At 38.0% G+C, this 19,121-nt stretch overlaps 1 protein-coding gene across 2 annotated transcripts; it reads left to right on the top strand.

Annotated features, from left to right (window-relative positions):
* The first annotated feature begins 283 nt into the window (after window positions 1-283).
* C1QTNF3 (C1q and TNF related 3) lies at window positions 284-17,579 on the top strand. 2 transcript variants are annotated; one of them, XM_080574796.1, is made up of 6 exons: window positions 284-1,038; window positions 6,025-6,136; window positions 8,333-8,487; window positions 12,123-12,252; window positions 13,727-13,826; window positions 15,317-17,579. In XM_080574796.1, exons 1-6 carry the CDS (start codon window positions 751-753, stop codon window positions 15,474-15,476), a joined length of 945 nt encoding a protein of 314 aa, XP_080430922.1. In that variant the 5' UTR covers window positions 284-750; the 3' UTR covers window positions 15,477-17,579. The 2 variants fall into 2 exon arrangements, with proteins under 2 accessions (XP_080430922.1, XP_080430923.1); XM_080574797.1 differs by having other exon boundaries at window positions 284-834; window positions 15,317-17,577.
* Window positions 17,580-19,121: the final 1,542 nt, after the last annotated feature.

Here is a 19,121-nt window from a genome sequence, read left to right as displayed (position 1 = left end):
GAGTAGGTTGAACTAAAGCTGAGAAACGGGGCTCTGTGAATCTGAATTCAACCCAGTTTTTCAGAGCTACTTACCCAGTCTACTTCCACCATTGGCCAACTGACAGAAATTCAATATTTTTCTTTTAGTGAATGAAAAGCATAGTCAGAAACAGCCATTGGGGCAGAATCATATGCAAAAGCTCCTCTTGTGCTTTTGTTTCCTAATTGCTCTTGGAAGGATTTTTCAGACTGGGCTGACGCAGTTGTGTGTGTGAATTTCCTGGCAAATAAGGAAGGTGACTGTGTCCAAAAGACATTTTAGAGTGTGAATTCACAGCTTTTCCATGTCTAATCAGGGAACGTAAACCATTAGCCACATGTTCTCCATTTCCATCACATTTTTTCACACTTAAACAGAAACATGCCAAAGAAAAGGTGCTACATTCTTAATGCCCCCAAATAGGAACCACGGGAGTCCGTTAAATGCTGTGGCCATTTCCAGCATACAAATCAATTTTCCTTGTGGTGGTGAAGTGGTGAATAATGCCTGGTTTGTTTAAAGGAGCATGACTGATTTTGGATGAAGGATCCTGTCACTTTGGCATTTTTAGTTTTATTTATTGCACACAACCGTATAAAACTTGGTACTGGTCTCAGTGCCAGGCTTACTAGTGGAAAAGCTGAAAGGACCACATAACTCCTGGTGCAGCAAAGAGGTTCTCCTTCTGCAAGGCATTTTCTGGACTCCTGAGAAATTATTTTGAATAACATGGCAGAGAAGGATTTCATCAGTTGGCATCTGCTGGCTTTATTTTTTCTTCCATTTTGCCTGTGTCAAGAAGAATACATGGAGGTGAGCAGAAGATCTTATAAACCAGTGGCCAAAGTATTGCAAAGTCACCACCAGACTGGCCATAAAGGTTCCAGAAGCAGGGAAAATTTGAAACAGCGGAGTCAACTTATAGAGTGGACTGTTGCTAATAGCTCTTCTACAGACCAAAATGTCCTGAGACCAGAGGTAGATGATGTAGAACTGACTACCTCAGATAGAGTCCAGGTACTCTGAATTAATCTTCTAAAGATAACTTTAAAGCTAATGAGAATATTTATTTTTTTTCCTAAGATTATTAACAATATATTTATGAAATGAATTTTATTATAGCTGTATATTGGTCTGTATCCTGCTGGGTTGCTTTATAGGATCTTTAAATGAGCTGGCAGAGCCAGCAGTGTTTTTGGAACACTGGTAACAACATAGACAGAAGTCCTCTTTTGCTGAAACTATGATACAATGCAATCATACATTGTAATATACAGTCTCTTAACTATTTCAAGGTACTACTTAATTAATATATTAAGTTTTAGATTCAATCGACTCATTTGGATGTGAAGGAAAATTAATTTGCAGAGATATTTGGAAAGATTCAATTAGAAGAGAATGAATTTCATTGAAAATTATTTATATAAATTATACTCTCTTGGGCTTGAGACAAACATTGAAACTCTTAGTATTCAAAATTATTATTCTCAGGGATAGTTTGAATACAAACAAATATTAAAATGTTTGAGATCTGAATAGATTTAATAATGATATATATCAACTTAGTGTCAGTGGAAAAAGATTTGGAATGAAACTTTTGAAATCATCTGTAGTATCTGCTTTCTAAACTGGGGGTCTTTTTATGTCTTTTACATGGCATTTTATATGTTATAATCATTAGCTCACAACAAAGAGATAATTGCATAATTTGATTATACAAAAAATATTGCAATCCAAATTTAAAATGAAAACTGAAGGGTAGAAGACAAAGCTTTCCCCAGCACAACAAAATGATACTCAAATGAAATTTTTGTTGATTGATATTTCTTAGAAACAAGAACATGAATGTTTTGCTCTTATTTCTGATAGAAATGTTTGAGTCTTATGCAGTCCACAATTTATCCTTTGTGATTTAAAACAAATTTTCAGTTTGAACCATGACATTTTGAATTCCAAAAAATTACGCACATACAGACAAGTGTGGAATAACAATCTATTTCATGATAAGCAGAGGGGAAATTTGATTTTAATCCTGTTTTAGGCTTAAAGAACTCAAACACATCTGAGTAAGGGAATGAATTTAATACACCACTATATGACCTAAATATAAATATAAATATATCATTTAATTTTTGTAGTGCATTGCATTTCATATTTCTTGAGCAGGAATTACATGTTCCTATAGTACACTCAGCAAGATAGATATTTAACTGTAGTTATGCTAAACTACACTTGCAGTATACAAACAGTGTAAGCAAACAGATATATATATTCCAATGAGTCAGTTACCATGTGTGTTCCTCTTTACTGCATAGAGAATTGTACAGCTGCATATTATAGACCATATGTTATCGGTAGTTAAAGACAACTACTAACAAAATATCATATAATGCAGTATTTAATGCAGCATAATGATTTTTTAAGGTTAAAGCTCTCAATCACAGAAAGTGCCACTGTTTTTTGGGTGCATGTGTCTCTCATCAGAGAGTTTAGTACATGTGCAGAGTTGCCTGCTGGGAGAAGAGGCTGTGACATTGAAAATGAGCCCAGCAAGCCGGAATACAGCTGATGGCAGTCATTTACCTGCCAGTCCCTTCTCTGGGAAGCAATCTTTTTCTGGGGAAATGATGCAAGTTTTGGCTTACTGAAATGAAATGGAGTACTAGCAGATGCGTGACAGGGCCAATCCATCACAGAGTGGCTGACGCAATAGGTATTTTCCATCTCCAAACTCCAGGGATTTCCAGGCAGAGAAAGAAAAGAGATGGTAAAGACTTGTTTTAATTTATGTCAAACTTCTCCCCTCCCCCTGAGCTATCTGAAAGCTGTTTTGCAGCTGCTGAAGACACCCGGTCTGTGAATGGAAAGGTTTCACCTTTAAGTCCTACTTTGCTGCTTATCCTAACTGTGAGAGGAGAATATAACCATCTAGTTAAAGAGTTTTAAAGATCCTATTCCCTGTTGTGGCACTGAGATTATGGCATTTGTCTTTATTGCACTGGGTAAGAGGTCAGTTTCCACACCCCCGGTAACTTATGAAAAATATAATGCGTATTTCTCTAGCACATGGTTTCTTAATAAATGGGGAGAGCCATGCCAGACACATTTGCCCTTTTTAGCTTGCTCCTTGAAAACCTTCAGGTACTAGTCAAACTACTGGTGTTTTGCCTTGAATTCTGGTGGCTTGTTTATTTCATTGCTAGAAAAGGGGCATGGAGGACATTAGTGCCCACAAAGAAATGCTATTTTACATTCAGAACAGGAGCCAAGGATGGTGGCTGTACATTACTTGTCTCCTGCATTGTCTTAGATAGCACAATGGAAACCCATCAAATTAATTAGGAATTGAAAAAGGATTCGGTCTCTTACTATGATTAGTTCACATGTTTAAATTAAGGGAATTTTATAGACCATCTGCTGCCTAGAACTGCCTCCTATACACTAAATCCTAGGAAATTCAACAAATATCCGCAGTGTCATTGTTTCCAGTTTTCTATCTTTATTAGGATATCAGTGTGGTAGATACATTTCAAAAGACCCTAAATCATACTCGTGTTCCGAAAGCAATGCCAAAGGATTCATTGTGCAATAAAATTTATGTGCAAACGGCTGCATAGGACACCTTTGGCAAGTAGGCTGTAATTAATATCTATGTCCCGTTTGGGTGTAATTTTACATTAGCCACAGCTTTTTCTTTTAAGTGTACTTTTCATGAAGTTCTCTGTTTTCAGAGATTAAAAAAATATCCTCGATATTGATTGTTCTTGGCAGCCAGTTATGAACATTTTTTTCTTCCTCTTCAAAGGATTAGTAAAGATAATAAGTCAATACTATTTTATGACTTCCATAAGTAGCTATTTTCAAGTCAGTGGGACTGCTCTAGTACAACCAGGCTGGCAGGACTTACCCCCTTTCACACGTAATCTGTTGAGTTTTTGGAGAGATTATGTCAAATAGCTTTTGGCTATGACCAGCGCTGGTATCCATTTTGCAATAAAACTACTGCTTATCTAATAATGTTGGTCAGGATTTCAGTGCGTTTTGTAAGAAAATAAATCTTACCCGTGCAGAGACTTTCATGTGCCTGAGGTAAGGTTTTCTGACTGGACTCAGGCCTTCCCTTTCCAATAATCCACAGTTCTAAGTATTTAGGTATTTCCAGGCTGATAGTACTTATTTGCTCTTGGCAGAAGCGTATATAGTTGGCCCTCTCGTTTAATATGAATATCAGGCTCTATCAAAGAAAAAGCTGGAGATTTTATTCTTAGCCCATACTTGACATTAGCATTTCTGATGGTGCAAAATGTTTGCACTGTTCCAGTCCTCTTGTGTTTGGCTCCCTTTCTAGAACTGAAAATGAGCTGAAAACAGGGTTACTTCTTTTGTTATATTAGGAAACACTCAAACAGTGTGTCTGGTGATTATCAGTTAAGTTCTTTGTAAAAACAGGGAGAGACAAAGCAGCAAGAAAGATACAAACAGATTCTCCAGGAAGAGATAGTCCAAAAAGTAGAACTCATTTTTCTCATACAATATAGAACTTATCCAAAATGAAGATGAAAATCATCTCGTTGACCAAAATCCCATAAATCCAAAGCTCTTCTGCCCACTGGCAAGTCTTAACATTTCCACAAGTCTTTGAATATGGAGCACATTTGTTGAACTGTCAGGTCAACCTTTCCTCCCATGGTGGCTTCACTGTCAGTGGTTCCAGATGCAGAGGGAACGTGTCTGTGGCATTGGACGTGTAGCAGTATTTTGTTGGCATGAATGTTGTTTTCTGTATTTATGACATAAATTCCCAAGCCTTTTGAAATGAATGAATTCTGAGGGTATGAGTTCTAGAGGCATGCTTGGAAGAGTTCAAAACATGGGCAGAAAAGCAGTGTTTCAAATCCAGCTGTTGACCTTGAGGGCAGGAATACAGCACATCTGCATGTTCATTTGGAAGCTCCCATCTCACCAGAGGATCATTTGCTGCTGTTAAACCAACAGGTCTGCATCAAGCGAGTAATTTGAGGATGATAAAGATGATGGAAAGAAAGGAAAGGAAGACCTAGGAGGATATTGAAAGAAAAGATGTAGTTGGAACTATCCTCCTGCAGAATTTAAGAACTGCAGATTTGTGCCTCTGGATAATAGCAAAAAATTGTAAGAAAAAAACAACACAGTAGGAAAAATGAGGAAGTAGAGAAATAAAATCAAACCTAGTACTTCTACCTCAGCTGACCCATCAGAAGTTTTGTGGCCACTGAATCACCACAATGCCTAGCTACAAAATCTAACCAGGATTGAATGAGACTCCACTAGTATAAATACAATAATTTGGGAAGGAAAAGCACTGAAATAAAGCCATTATCAAACTATTACAGAAACTGAGCTGTTTCTAGTAAATGTATTAGTTTACTTGTATTGTACCTTGGCACTTTTTTAGGTTCTCCCAGCTTTAATAGCCTGTAAATATGCAAGTCTGAGAGCTTTAACAGGAATATGCTGCATTTTTGAATATCTCCTTCTGGCAGTCTGGCCCAGTTTTCTTAATGCTAATTGAAGAATTGTTCATTGCTGATGGCCAAATGGAATCCCTTTTTTTCCTGCCATTCATTGCTCCTAGCCTTGTTTGCCAACAAAAGGTCAGCAGAAATGTGGGATCAGTGAAAATCAAGATAGGAACCTAACTGAAATATTCAGCTAACTTTCATTACTTGGTATTATTTTGTTTTCAAAACCCCCACTACATTTGTTGACAACATTTTTCTTTTGTATATTTATATTTATTTAATACTCATATCGGTCTTAGAACACCTGAAGAGCTTTTGCCTTAAATCTTCCAGAAATAACATCTTTAGGGAAAACCCAAGTATGGGAGATTTCATTCCAGATAAGAAATGTTTTGAAAACTTAGCAAATATATAAACAGAGGCTATGCAATGAAGACCCTGTAAGTGACATGTATATGCACTCCATGAACGAGTTAATTAAAATTTATTTTTGTGCACTTAGCCACCGCAAACTGGACCGCAGAATCCAGACTGTAGTTCCTGCTGCCGTGGTGACTTTGGAGTTCGGCTATACCAAGGACCCCCAGGACCTCCTGGCCCCCCTGGGATGCCAGGTAAAAAATGCACTTTAATCTATTTTTGAACAGTCTAATTACAGACTACAAATTACAGGCTATTCTCAAAGTACCAGAGAATGGTCCAAATCAGTATCTGGGGACAGATTTGGAAGCAAGTTTTTTCTATAAATTCTTAGGAAGACAGAGGTTTTCAGTAAGATTCTAAAGATTTTCCCAGTGTAAAACTAATTGTTAATAAAAATCAGCTTTCAAATATTCATACTGAAATTAATCTCCTTATGTTTCTAGGCCAAATTGTTCTCTCTTCTTAAAGCAGCATGAAGCTTCCATTAAACTTGGAAGAACTTGTTTCCTGGAGTTGATTATTGCTTTCACCTTCGAATAGTGAAGCAATAATGGATTGCTGGATAGCAATGCTGTTGTGTACTGTATGCAGGAGTTTTTTTCATCTGGCACACTGCTAGCCAGATTTTTACAGAGACACACCTTCTCCTATTTTCTCATGGAAACTTCTTTTTCTTCTTTCTTGCTGTCTTCCACAATAAGAAGTAGTTTTTCTTTAAATTAAAAATGCACACAGAAGAACAGAATACACAAAACTAGAAAAAGAAGAGCCTACAGAAGGGAAAAAAGATAGTTGTATGTTTGTCTGTTTGCTACAGCAGCTACCTTCAGGGATTTGAATACGATCATTCCTAAAGCAGATGTATAATGTAAATGAGTTTAATGGTGAGGCCTCTTGTTCAGAAATACTGCATTACGTACTAATACATAGTCAACTTCTTAGAAGCTGGACAATATTTTTATTACACCCGCTCTTTTAAGGCTGCTGGTCAATACAGTGGGGCACAACCCAGTCCCAGCTTTGCCCTTTCTTCAAGCCAGGATGCAACTCCGTCACACTCTTGTGTTATCAAAGGATGCCACAAATGTATGGCCAGTGGCAACCTTACACAGCCTAGAATTTCTGTTTCATTCAACTGCTGCATTTTCTATCATTGTGTGCTTGAGGGGAATGACAACAGCTGTTCTTCCTTTGATTGAAACAAATACCACTTGTACACTTCTGTTCTGAGCTGTTAGGAGGGTAGTGCTGTTCTTTCAGGAAAGATCATTCTTGTTATTTTTGGGACTTACTGATTTCTCCATTCAAACAAACAAACAAAGAATTGGTTGATTTCTTCTATTCTCTAGCTTCTTAGTTTGAAGTCAATTTTTTCATAGTACAAAAACTTTGAAGAATCACGTATTCAGATTTGATCACAGACAACATAATTCTTCTTGTAAATTCATAATTTAAGTGACTAATCAGAGAACAAGCAGAGTGACAAAGACTCTAATTTAAATTCACATTGAAGTAGATCAATGATGACACCAATTAATCCTCTGAGTACTTAATTGAAAGGTCAGGCTCTTGCTTCAGTCAGGTATAATAACTACTCAGTTATTCTGGCCAACTTTAACATTTTGTCAGTCGCATAGTCACACATGTTTGCTCAGTAATTTCCTCAGTAAACATTGGGAAGTAAGTAATACTGCAGATGCAGAAACACATTTTTATAATGACCCTTTTTATAAGAAGCCATCTCAGAAGAGTTTCATTATAAGGCTTTTGTCTTTAAATCTAGCAACAAGCTATCAACCTCTTCAAGCTAACCAGCACCCTAAGAATGTAGCTCCTCCAATTTTTCACACAGATGGGTCATTTAACTAGCTTAAGATTACATCCACTCTCCACTTGTGTAGACAACTTCTTAAGACAACAAACTGTTCTTCAAAATTATCTTATCCTATCCTAGTTAACTTGAATCAACAGGAAATATGTTTTTACACAAAAGAAAAAGCAAGAGTATATATGCAGGCTACCAGGTATGTGTCATCTGGCAGTGGCCTTCCCTTTTCCTAAGCCTCACGTCCACTGAGGTCTCCTCCTTGCATACCTCCCCAACAATGCAGTGACCCAAGACACCTACAGTTTACACAGAAACACCAAGGTAGCATGAGAATTGACTCTAAAACACCAATGTATGTCCTTCTGGAAACATGCTCATCAAAACCCTTACCTTCATCTTAACCACACAACTGTTTCTTATCCATCACAACTCAATGTGGGTTTAATTATGAAAAGTGTACGTGTTGCAAACTGGTAGAAAAAGACCCTGTCACAGATAGCTGTTGAAATGTATTATATGAAATAATTGAAGTTAAACAGAAAACTCTGTTTCTTTCAAGGAAATCATGGAAACAATGGAAACAATGGAGCAACTGGCCAGGAAGGAGCCAAAGGTGAGAAAGGAGACAAAGGAGATATGGGACCGAGGGGTGAGCGTGGCCATCATGGACCCAAAGGCGAGAAGGGTTACCCTGGGATTCCTCCAGAGCTACAGGTACAAATCCGCTTGTGTCAGCTACAGCAGTAACTAATGCAGGATACTTAGGCAAATCCACCTGTAAATGAATACAGTGAGAGACATATATATTGCATTTGTCATGACTGACAAATATGCTCTGCCAGATCTTCCTGGGAAAGGAAGACATCAGGGCTTAGCCTTTTTTAGAGTAAGTTTCCAGCTAAGAAATGGGCAGGAAGAAACAAATGGCTCCTTTTTATGACAGAAAGCCAGTACCTGGGTCACTAAAGGTGAATAACAGGGACTACCATTTTTCTATTAAGCTGTACTATACACATAATTCTGTGCTTCCCAGGGCATGTGAAAAGAGTAAAGGAGTTACTCAGCCTCATGCTTCTCAAGTCAGTCAGGCTTTGTGAGATTCTCATAAGCACATGTAAGCAAATCCTTAAAGTACTGGGTCAAAACCTTTGAGTGCAGCCCATAACCCTCTGGTTTTGAAAAATACCCTTCAGTTAGTTATCTGTGGTTTTAGAAGTCTCAGTGTCTGAAATATGTTGAGAAGCATGTAGGGTCTGTCTAGGAATGAGCAACCCGAAAGCCAGGAAAGCATAAAAATATGGGTTCGAGCCTGAGCTTATAAGCTCTGCTGAGAAATGGATGTATTTTCTGGGCTCAACACTGTGTTGACCTAATCCCCTAGCATTTGGATTAGAGTTTATTCATGTCCCAGGAATTCAGCAGATGGTGGAGATCTTATATATATAAACCTGCAGTAGAGCAGAGGCATGGTATAGTCTTGTTCTTAAGGCAACCAAAAGCAAATAGGGCTTGTATAACTATGACCTTTGACTGCTGCTGAAAACGGGATTTAAGAGTTGCCCACACTATACACTGCAGTGTGAGGATATGTGAGTATGTGAGTAGTTCATCAGCAGTAGCAGGAGTAGATTTGGGTATGTCTATGATTCTGTGTAGCATAGGTGCTTAAAGCAAGATTTAGGTGCATGGTAAGCTTTTGGATGTATCCTCCCTGGTATCCAGCTGCCACTATGGAATGGGCTTCTGTAGGTCTTGTCAGATCAGCCAGCCCCATATAGGGGAATCCTAAAACACTTCAGATGGCGCTAGATACATTTGTGTGGGCTCCTGGTTGGAGTTAGATTTAGCTCCAAATTAACATAGTTTAGGAGCCTATTTATGAGGAAAGCATCTGAACTCCCATTAAATACTGATTATATACTCATTATATACTCCCATTTATAGTCATTGGGGATCTAGAAGAACAACTCACCTTAATCTGATGGTCAATGCTGCTTTGGGGCAGATGGGTCTTCACACTCCGTGGACTATACAGACTTGATCTCCAGTAACTACAAGGAAGTCTACATCCTCACTCACATGTACACTCTTAAATGGAAGTGTCTTAGTCCTGAGCTGATTCATACCCCCAAAGTCAGTTCACCACAGAAAGTACAAAATGGGGTGTAGCAAACATGCAGGAAAAGGAATCCCACTTCCAAAACCTCCAACCATGAGCAAAAACAAATTTCTGATCTATTTACAAATCTACACCTTTTAACTGAAAGATATTGCTCTGAGTAACAGTCATTCATGTCTGTTTTATATCCTCATAAAAGTATGCAAGTTAACAGCAAAATCACCAGTAGAGATAACCTGTATAACGTGGGAAAATGACTGTAGATTTCTTGGCATTGTGTATGCTTGAATTCTCAGCCTTATTTTGCATGAAGATGGAATAGTTGCACAGAATAAAAATCATGATGAAAAAAGCTTCCAAAACTAATGGACTTTTGTAATATAGCAGATTTATATTAGCACCCTTGAAGAATTAACTGGGATTAACTTTATAGCTGAATATCTTGAAAAACATATTGGTTGTAATTACATTCAGCATAGACATTTTTGCAGTTTTAAATGAGTGATCAGTATTTCTTCTTATGCATAGTGGTACGAATTTAATTGAAAAAATAATAATGAAATGGCACAAATAACAAAGGCTTACATATCAATACCTGTTTCCGTGTAAAATTCCATCACTATTTTTAATAGATGTGCTTAAAAATTCCCTATACTGTAGAGCATATCATTTCTCATTAACATCATGCTTAAGAACTTTAGAAAGTGGATAGATTGGCAAAAAACTTTTGAATACAATACTGTTTTAAGTACATAATTATTTTGAAAGACTTGCATTCCCATGTTGATCTGTTACTTCAAAATGAGACATAGGGAAAAAGGACACCTTTTTCAGCTCTTTTGGTCAGCCCAAGAAAATATCTTGGGTTCAAAAAGAATGTGAAATGGAATCTAAAAATAAATAAATAAAAAATTCCATCAAGTGGCCATTACAGCTGCTTTGCTTTAACACATGATGAATTTTGATGTGATCCTGGCTGAGAAACAAGAAGTTAATTGTTTGCTGTCAGAGAAAATGTATCAAGTATGGACAAGGAAAATCAGCCCAAACCCTCAGTTCACATCTGGAGTGCCTCAGATTTCTGAGCAGATGGCTAATGATTTCCATTGTTGGATCTGACCTGGCATCTGATTTTGCCTTTTTCAGTTTTCTTCTTTTCTGTATCTGAAATCAAAAGAAATTTTGGGTGGTTTTGTTTGTTTGTTTGTTTGTTTATACCATTGTAGCTGGAATTTCATGAAAAATATTGTTTTTATGGAGATCATTAACAGCTATCGTTGAACACTTTCCTTCTAAGAAATTAAGAGACAATAATAAAGTGTCTGTCAAGTCACTATGCGACTTTCTGGCATCCAGGTGTGATTCTGCCTATACCCCAACCGCTGACAATCAGATGGGGTGATCACAGACTTACAGAAGAGATAACCTCCTTCCCTACCCATGCAAAATAGTTCTCTATAGGTCATTCCCTGGTATCTTACTGAGAATAATCTAAATTGTCTGGTGTGGGAGGTTTTGCACTGCTTCTTGTGAAAAATTTTCCATGGCCAATATGTCCCACTGCAAGAAGTATAATATGAAGTTCAAGCACAGTTCTCACTTTCTTAGTTTCCTCTTTTGATCTTCACCACTCTCTGTTGCCATGACTGAGGGGTACAGGGCAAGAAAGAAAAAGTGCTGATTGCTGAATCCCACTCACTGAACTTTTAGGAGAACTCTGATAAAAATGCTTGATGCATTTTTAGGAGGTAGTTAGGTAGTAGGTAGCTAGCAAGAAACACCAATATGTATGGATTTTACCAAGATTATTTTTTCACATATTCAGTTAAAAGCAATATCCAGCCTAACTGCATTGGGGAACATATAAAAACTAATTACATCACACGTACCAAAAACACCATACATTTCCATACCAGTTGTCTATTGCATCATTCTAGAGAGAGTCAAAGGTAAATAAAATCTGAAACTAAGGTTCTGCTCTGCAAACTCTTGCCCATACACTTACCTTTACAGTCATGAATAGTCCAATTGAATATAAGAAAGCTAGCACTCTTCCAGTTTCTTTCAATGGGAGTTTTGTTACTGGTGTTTAATGGCCTTGGAGCAGAACCTAGAAGAACATCTCTGTCAGGAAAATAAACAGACTGCAAATACAGGAAAAAATTCTGTAGCTGATTCCTCTATACATGTACACGTAACGGACGACTGACTGAGAACTGCATTTTTCCAGGTTGCTTTCATGGCTTCCATGGCTACTCACTTCAGCAACCAGAACAGTGGGATCATCTTCAGTAGTGTCGAAACCAACGTTGGAAATTTCTTTGATGTTATGACTGGGAGATTTGGTGCTCCGGTGAATGGTGAGTGCTTGCAAAACAAAATAATTCAATTCTGGAGCTCTGGGGAGAAGTGTGATCAATAATGGTGAGAAAACAGTGCTGCATTAGCACAAGGAACTGATGAGACATCATGATTGCCACTTGCTTTCAGGGAAATTGTATTGGAAACTGAGCAAGCCAAGAGAAGGCTTGCTAGCCAGCGTGACTAGTGCTAGCACAAAGGCAGAAGAAAGAGGCATTACCAGATCTGGGGAAGGAGCAAGATGGTCTGCTTTGAGACCTTTAGCCCTTCTGCCACTGTGATGGTATAACCATGGCCACATGTTGCAGCAGCTTCTCATCCACCTCCTGCCTCTAGCCATTCTCTCCATCCTTGTTTTCCCTTGAATCTGTCCATCTGTGAGCTGGCCAACAGCAGATGTGTCTGGAACCAAGGCATTACAGTTTTTCCTGAGTTATTTTTCTGCTACATCAATCCCCCCTCACAGCTGTGGCACAGGAGAAACAACAGGAGATGGGGGAGAGAGAGCCATAACCAAACACGCATGTAAGCAAAGCCTAAGACCATCTTCACTTGGCCTTTCTCACCCTTCCATTCATTTACCCAGAGCTATGAGAAGTGATGATAGATTAAATGGAAGTTAGGCCCTCCAAGCTTGCTGTGGCACTTGTCTTACTGGTGGCTAGAGGTATAGGTGATTTGGTCACAGCTGCCCACTTTGGAGCTTACTGTATATGTGGATGTTAAATTTTGACCCACAATGATTCAGCAACTTTGATGCATACTCCAAGCTCCCACTGTAGGGTCAGTGCTACAGAATTACTCTTCAAAGAGCAGGAGCTTGTCCTCTCTCCTGTGGGTGTTTTGTATATCTCACGATACATGACATAGTTGCACAGACAGCATTGGCACCTTTCAGACAGTGAAAGAGCTAGAAGGAAAAAGGGTGATGGCAAGGGATGTGTTGTGCAAACAGAAGAAGTGGTGGCTATGCCTGCATTGTTCGGGATGTGGCATGGCCAGTAGAGCAGCAGTAAGTACCAGCAAGTACTGCTAAAACAGCTCATGCTCTGACTGGCTAAGGCAAGATGCTGGCTGCATGACAGCCTCTGAGGCTGAGCCCAACCTGGCCTGGAGGCTGCCCTTTTAGGAATGGGCAGCAGCAAGAAAGCAAGGAGAAAAAAAAGGTGAAAGTGAGGTCACAGGACTCAGCCTGTGGGAAATTTCTCTTTTGGTGAGATGAAAGAGATGGGCAGTCCTGTCATGTTTAAGTAAAAGTATTTCTCTGGAACAGGATGTTGCTTAGCCCCTGCCTTAGGCAGAATAAAAATGAATCAGATTTTGGTCTCGCTACAAGCAGAAGAAAAATACTCACTGATAACTATAAGTGAATTTTGGTCTCAGCTGTTCTGCTTCCTAAGCAAGGAGCACAAGCCGGCAGTGTGACTACCTCCTTCTACAGAGAAAACATATGATATTTTGCAATCTTTTCAGGGGTGTATTTCTTCACCTTCAATATGATGAAACATGAAGATGTGGAGGAAGTGTATGTGTACCTGATGCATAATGGTAACACAGTATTCAGCTTATATAGGTAAGTGAAGGGTCAGGCCATTTTCACTGCAAAAGCCATGTTTGCATAGATGTGACTGCTTGCTCATGTTTCAAAAAAAATATTAAGTTGTTCTTTTTTTGAAGAAATTTGGTAGGGTGAATTAACCAACTATGAAAAAGTATTATATTTTGCTCTCCTCAACTTGCAAATTTGGATCCTACCTGACACAGATCCTGGACCAAAAATTCTGCCTTGATCAGAAGTTCCTCAGTGCTGAGGGAAAAGGAATTAGCACTGCAAGTCAGGGTTGGAGTTCACTGGTAGCATGAAGTCATTCTGCTAATACATATCTTCATCCTCATTTTGTCTGTCAGAGAAAGGGTGTAATGAGTGTTCAGCAGCTAATAATAGTCTTGTGAAAGACTAGGGGAAAGATGTTTACTTTAAAGGTGGAGAGCATTTAAGCTGCAATAGTGAGGATGGGTAAGAAGTGAAGGTGTTCCACTTACTAGCTTTGTTATCCTCAACACACTTTGAATAAAAAAGTTTCTGAACTTTTATGAAGTTTATACTACTTGCAGAATCATCAAGAATAGGATCCACTTGTAGCTTAGCGACTCGTATAAAGACCACGTCAAGAAGCTTGTAGCCAGGTAGACATCTGAAAAAAAGAAAAAAAAGTGTTTGGAAAAATGTTATTTGTTTAATACCAACAAGGGTTCTGGTGCCAAAATCAAGTCTTTCTCCAAAGCCTGAATAAATGGATGTGAAAGCTTAGATTCAACACACTGGATTTTAGACACTTAGATGACACTGGCTTCATTTAAGCTGCCTTGTTGAAGCTGCTTCTTCAACGGCCAGTAATAGAAGCACCACTGAAGGGTGCTTCATTCCCAATAGATCTTTCCTTCAAAACAAAAAGCACCAAGATCTCTTCCCCTAATGTATTAATATCAGAAAAAGCAACAGATGGAGGAAAGGGAACTAACACACAAATAAGTTGGTGAGTTAGCCCACACCATACACACTGAAGTTCCAACACAAGACCTCAGGATGGTGCAAACTGCCTGTCTCCACCTGTTGCCTGTGCAGGGAGCACAGGGACTCACCTCACAGGAGACTCCTGACCTAAAGGCATTCAAAATGGACTTGGATGAATCAGAGGAAAAGAGAACATCACAGGAAATCTGGAGTGTTGTGAAGAATGAGCAGAAATCTATTTTAAAGCATAAATTCATAACTGTGTCATGGGGAAAACAAAACCAAAACCAAAACCATATAATTTAAACTTCCAGAATTCCAGATTTTCAGAAAGGAATGATACAATTATATAAGGTGCAGAGGTTGTCTAACAGGTCAAATGCACAAAAATGCCAAAGTTTCCGCATAAAGCTGAAAAAATGTTGGCAAGCCTTTCCAGGAAGTTTTGCTCAGGATAACAATGTGCTTTCTCAAATTCATTTTTTAAGTTGTTTGCATGATCGTTGCTGACAAAGAAAAAACTGATTTGTTAAAATATCCATCCTTAGCTATGAATCAAAAGGGAAAGCAGACACTTCAGGAAACAGTGCAGTGCTAAAACTTGCCAAGGGAGATGAAGTCTGGCTGCGAATGGGAAACGGAGCTCTCCATGGGGACCATCAACGCTTCTCCACCTTTGCTGGGTTTCTTCTCTTTGAAACCAAGTAAAGAAAGAAACAACCAAGTAGGTGTTTACCTGAGGAAGCTTCTTACTGGGAACTGGCATTTTTCTTGGACTGTGGAATTGCATTACGACACGTAAAGATCAAGAAGGCTTGTTTTGATGCAATGTGTTGCTATTTCTGTATCAGAGATGAGCCAAATACACCAGGTAGTTGACACAATTACAGATGCACGGAGGATGTATTGTCATCTAGGCTGCAGCTGTTCAATGTTGTGATTGCTTTCTTCTCCAAAGCGACTGAAAAACAAAGGGGAAGGAGTTTTAGTAATTTAGAGAGCAGTTTGCACAGTAAAGCCAATTTTGTCTGTAAATATACTCTAGTTAAATATACACCAGGAAGTGAACAATGTTTTTCTGTTCTTTTATTCGGTTCTTATGACATGTTCATTTAAATTTGCATCATGGAAACAGGCCTGAATGAATTATAAGTAGGCTCAGCTGAGACCAGATTTAAAGGAAGCTTGGACTAGAATGAATTTTACAAATAGAAAGAAAAAAAATGTGAAAATTAAGGAGTCAAGGATTCAGGTTTATTGCATCCCCATCTCAAACCTCTGAAGATAATTTTTCATAGATTTTTAGTACATATTTATGCTTGCTCTCTCTCTAAAAAAAAAAAAAAAAAAGACTGTTAATTTAATAATTCTTGCCTCAGTAGGAGCTCAAAGCTAAGGTAACTTAGTCTGCAGGGTACACGAGACTGGACAGGGGAACTATAATGTTTCTTCCAAGCTTTTCAGTTGTTGAAACCTGATGTAACTGAATGCAAGCTGTCAAAGCAGAGGTATATATGCTGGAGAAGTTGGGATATGTCAACAGCACAAACAGAGAAACACATTTTGTGAAGTTTGGAGCTCTTTTAGAAGGATGTATATTTTAGTATGGCATATTTACTTAGCAGCGAAGTTGTTGATACAGTTTTATTACCAACCTTCCGAGAGCCAGTATTTCAGGAAAAGACATTGCAGCCTAGCAAAGCAGCAGAGACTCAGTTCATATTTAACTGGTGAAAGCAAACACTGGCTGGCTCAGAAGTTCTGACCACAGTAAATCAGGTCATTCTTCAGCATTAATATTTCATTAATATTTGCTACCAGTTTTTCAAAATTTGGCTACCTGAAATCCTGTCTTGCTATTTTCTTTTCATCAGAATCAGCACTGAATATACTAAAACAATATTGAAGTTTGTATATATTTTCTGCACATTCTGTCTCTCCACATGCAAGCTAATGAAATACAAATTACATTTTAAAAGGGGATCACACAGACATTACCTGTCATTAATGTGTAACAAGCAGGTGGGGTTAGGGCAATATTTATCTGAAATTCTCTTCTATTGGCTAAAGATACCATTATCTCTCCAATAGAGAAAGTGAATCAAAATCTGCCCTATCAATGTCTGTGTTCTTGTACGCTTTCCTAGTGTATGAAAACCATGTCTTATGATGAAAAATGCATGTTGATACTTGATGATTATGACTTGTGAATTTTTTAGTTTTACGCATCAACCACTGAAAATATTAGCTTTAATGAACTGTCCTCTGATGACTTTTATTTTTTTTACATGATTTTGGGTTGGGTTTGCACCACGTAAGTTTTCAAAACCTGAGACCATGTTATTTTAATTAGTATTTTAGTAACATTCTGGCATGCCTTCAATTTAAAACTCACTCACCAGGTAATCAGAAAATGTTATTCTTCTGGAGTAAGTGCACAAGGTGCATGAGATATATGGCACCATGAACTAAGGTTCACAGTCAGAAAAATCTTGAAAAAAAATTATGTCTTGTTTGTGTTAGGAATGTTTGCTTACTTTGTAAAACATATATTTACCCAATAAAGATTAATAGACATAAAACTGCAATGGTTTGTTCATATCATTATTTACTATAATATATCTGAGATCAGCCAAAGACAGCTACCGTTTGGAGATTACAGAGATATATTCATAATATGTATTTCTTAAGCATTAATTTAATTAATCTAAACTGGAGAAAGACTGTACTAAGGACCAAAAATATATTCATTTTTTATATATATGCATACATAAGAATTTAAATCCCTGAGATTTCCTTTAAGGTATTCATTTTCCTTTGTGGCATGGCTGCTTTAATTCATTTTGGTCAGAATAAAGCGCTTACAAATGATGATACATACACTCATTTTAAGGTTCTTTACATTATCTCTTGTAATGGCCATGATATAAAAGAAAGCCAAGTTTTATCATTCTCATTTTATGTCATTTTCACAAGTTTTGTACAACTTGGACTGCTAAAACAGGGTGGAAGGCAACTGAGAATAACCATGAAAGCTTTCTGATGACAGCAATGTGGTCTCAGTTCCAACGTTAAGCATTTTTTTTTACATCAAGGTTGAAACTTCCAGGCATTTATAAGAAATCTCTACAGACTTTTCTCTGCAAAGTTACTGCATGTAATCTCTGCTGACTGATTGCTGTGATACTTTACATTTTAATTGTTAACTTACATATTAGTTTCAAAGATCCTTCAAAATATAGCAGCTGATGTAAAAATCCATGTGTGTGTTCCCATCCCTCAAAATATTATCAAGTTTTATATTCAGTAAGTCTTGTGGAATATGTGTGTTTGTCTCAGAAATGTTTATGAAAATTAGTCATCTTTCCACTGCTGTCAATAATTGAAAGCCTTTAAGAGATACTCAAGAAAACAAAACAACAACAAAAAATAGCCTAGTTACAAAGACTTTTCTCCTTTGTTTTAAAATAAGTGGTTTTGATTTCTGGTAATTTGTGTTTCAAGTGAACAAACTCCTGGAAACTCAAAAACACTGCCCCATACACAGCTTGTGCCCTGCTCTGTATGAATTGCCAGCCCCTACTCCTGGTCCTCCTTTCTCCCAAGACCCAGGACTGCCATCCCTCCCTGTGACACTGCCCTGCCTCTCGGCAGCAGCCTTGCAATGTGGCAACTCTCAGCTCCAGCTGCATTAGGAGCGTTAAGGGCAGCATTTTGCAAATGGCTGCATGTCACTTGAGAGATGCTGGTGGCATGAGCTGAAACCTAACTGAAGGAAAATGTCTTAGGTCTGGGTCCCAGTTTCACGACTGGCGTTTTAAGAAAGCAGAACTTGCCAAGAAAGAGGATTTGGTAGGAAGCAGTTTGCAAGGAAACATGTAAGGCAGAAGCAATGGGGAGTTTAGACTTCAAGTGAGCAGAATGTAGATGAGTGCAAGAGAAAGGCAAAAACTTGTTGTTGTGGTCTCTGGTATGGCCTGGCAGTGCAAAGGAAAAGCATGTCCAGAGGAATTAGTTGGAAAACATTGACATCACAAGAGTAAAGCACTCAGAAAATTTATTTGTGTTTGGTAAAGGACCAACGACTGAATATACTTCAATTGAAAACGCATATCTTGCATAGAAAGCTCTGTTAAATTCACCACTGATTCTGTAGTGAAAATGTATTTGAAAAATTTGTGGGTTTAAGCAACGTGAATAGGTCTTTAATTACAGTGACACTCAGATCTTTCATCTTCCCCATGAAATTTCTAAATGCAACTCAACTGCTTTCTGAAGTAATTTTTTAACTAAATCTTTTATTTTTTTTGTTAATAAACATTTTCCTCATACTTAACTGGCATGATTAAAATG

Source organism: Anser brachyrhynchus (assembly GCF_964034855.1).
Source record: "Anser brachyrhynchus genome assembly, chromosome: Z".
NCBI lineage: Eukaryota > Metazoa > Chordata > Aves > Anseriformes > Anatidae > Anser > Anser brachyrhynchus.
This window is presented reverse-complemented; position numbering and strand designations above follow the sequence as displayed.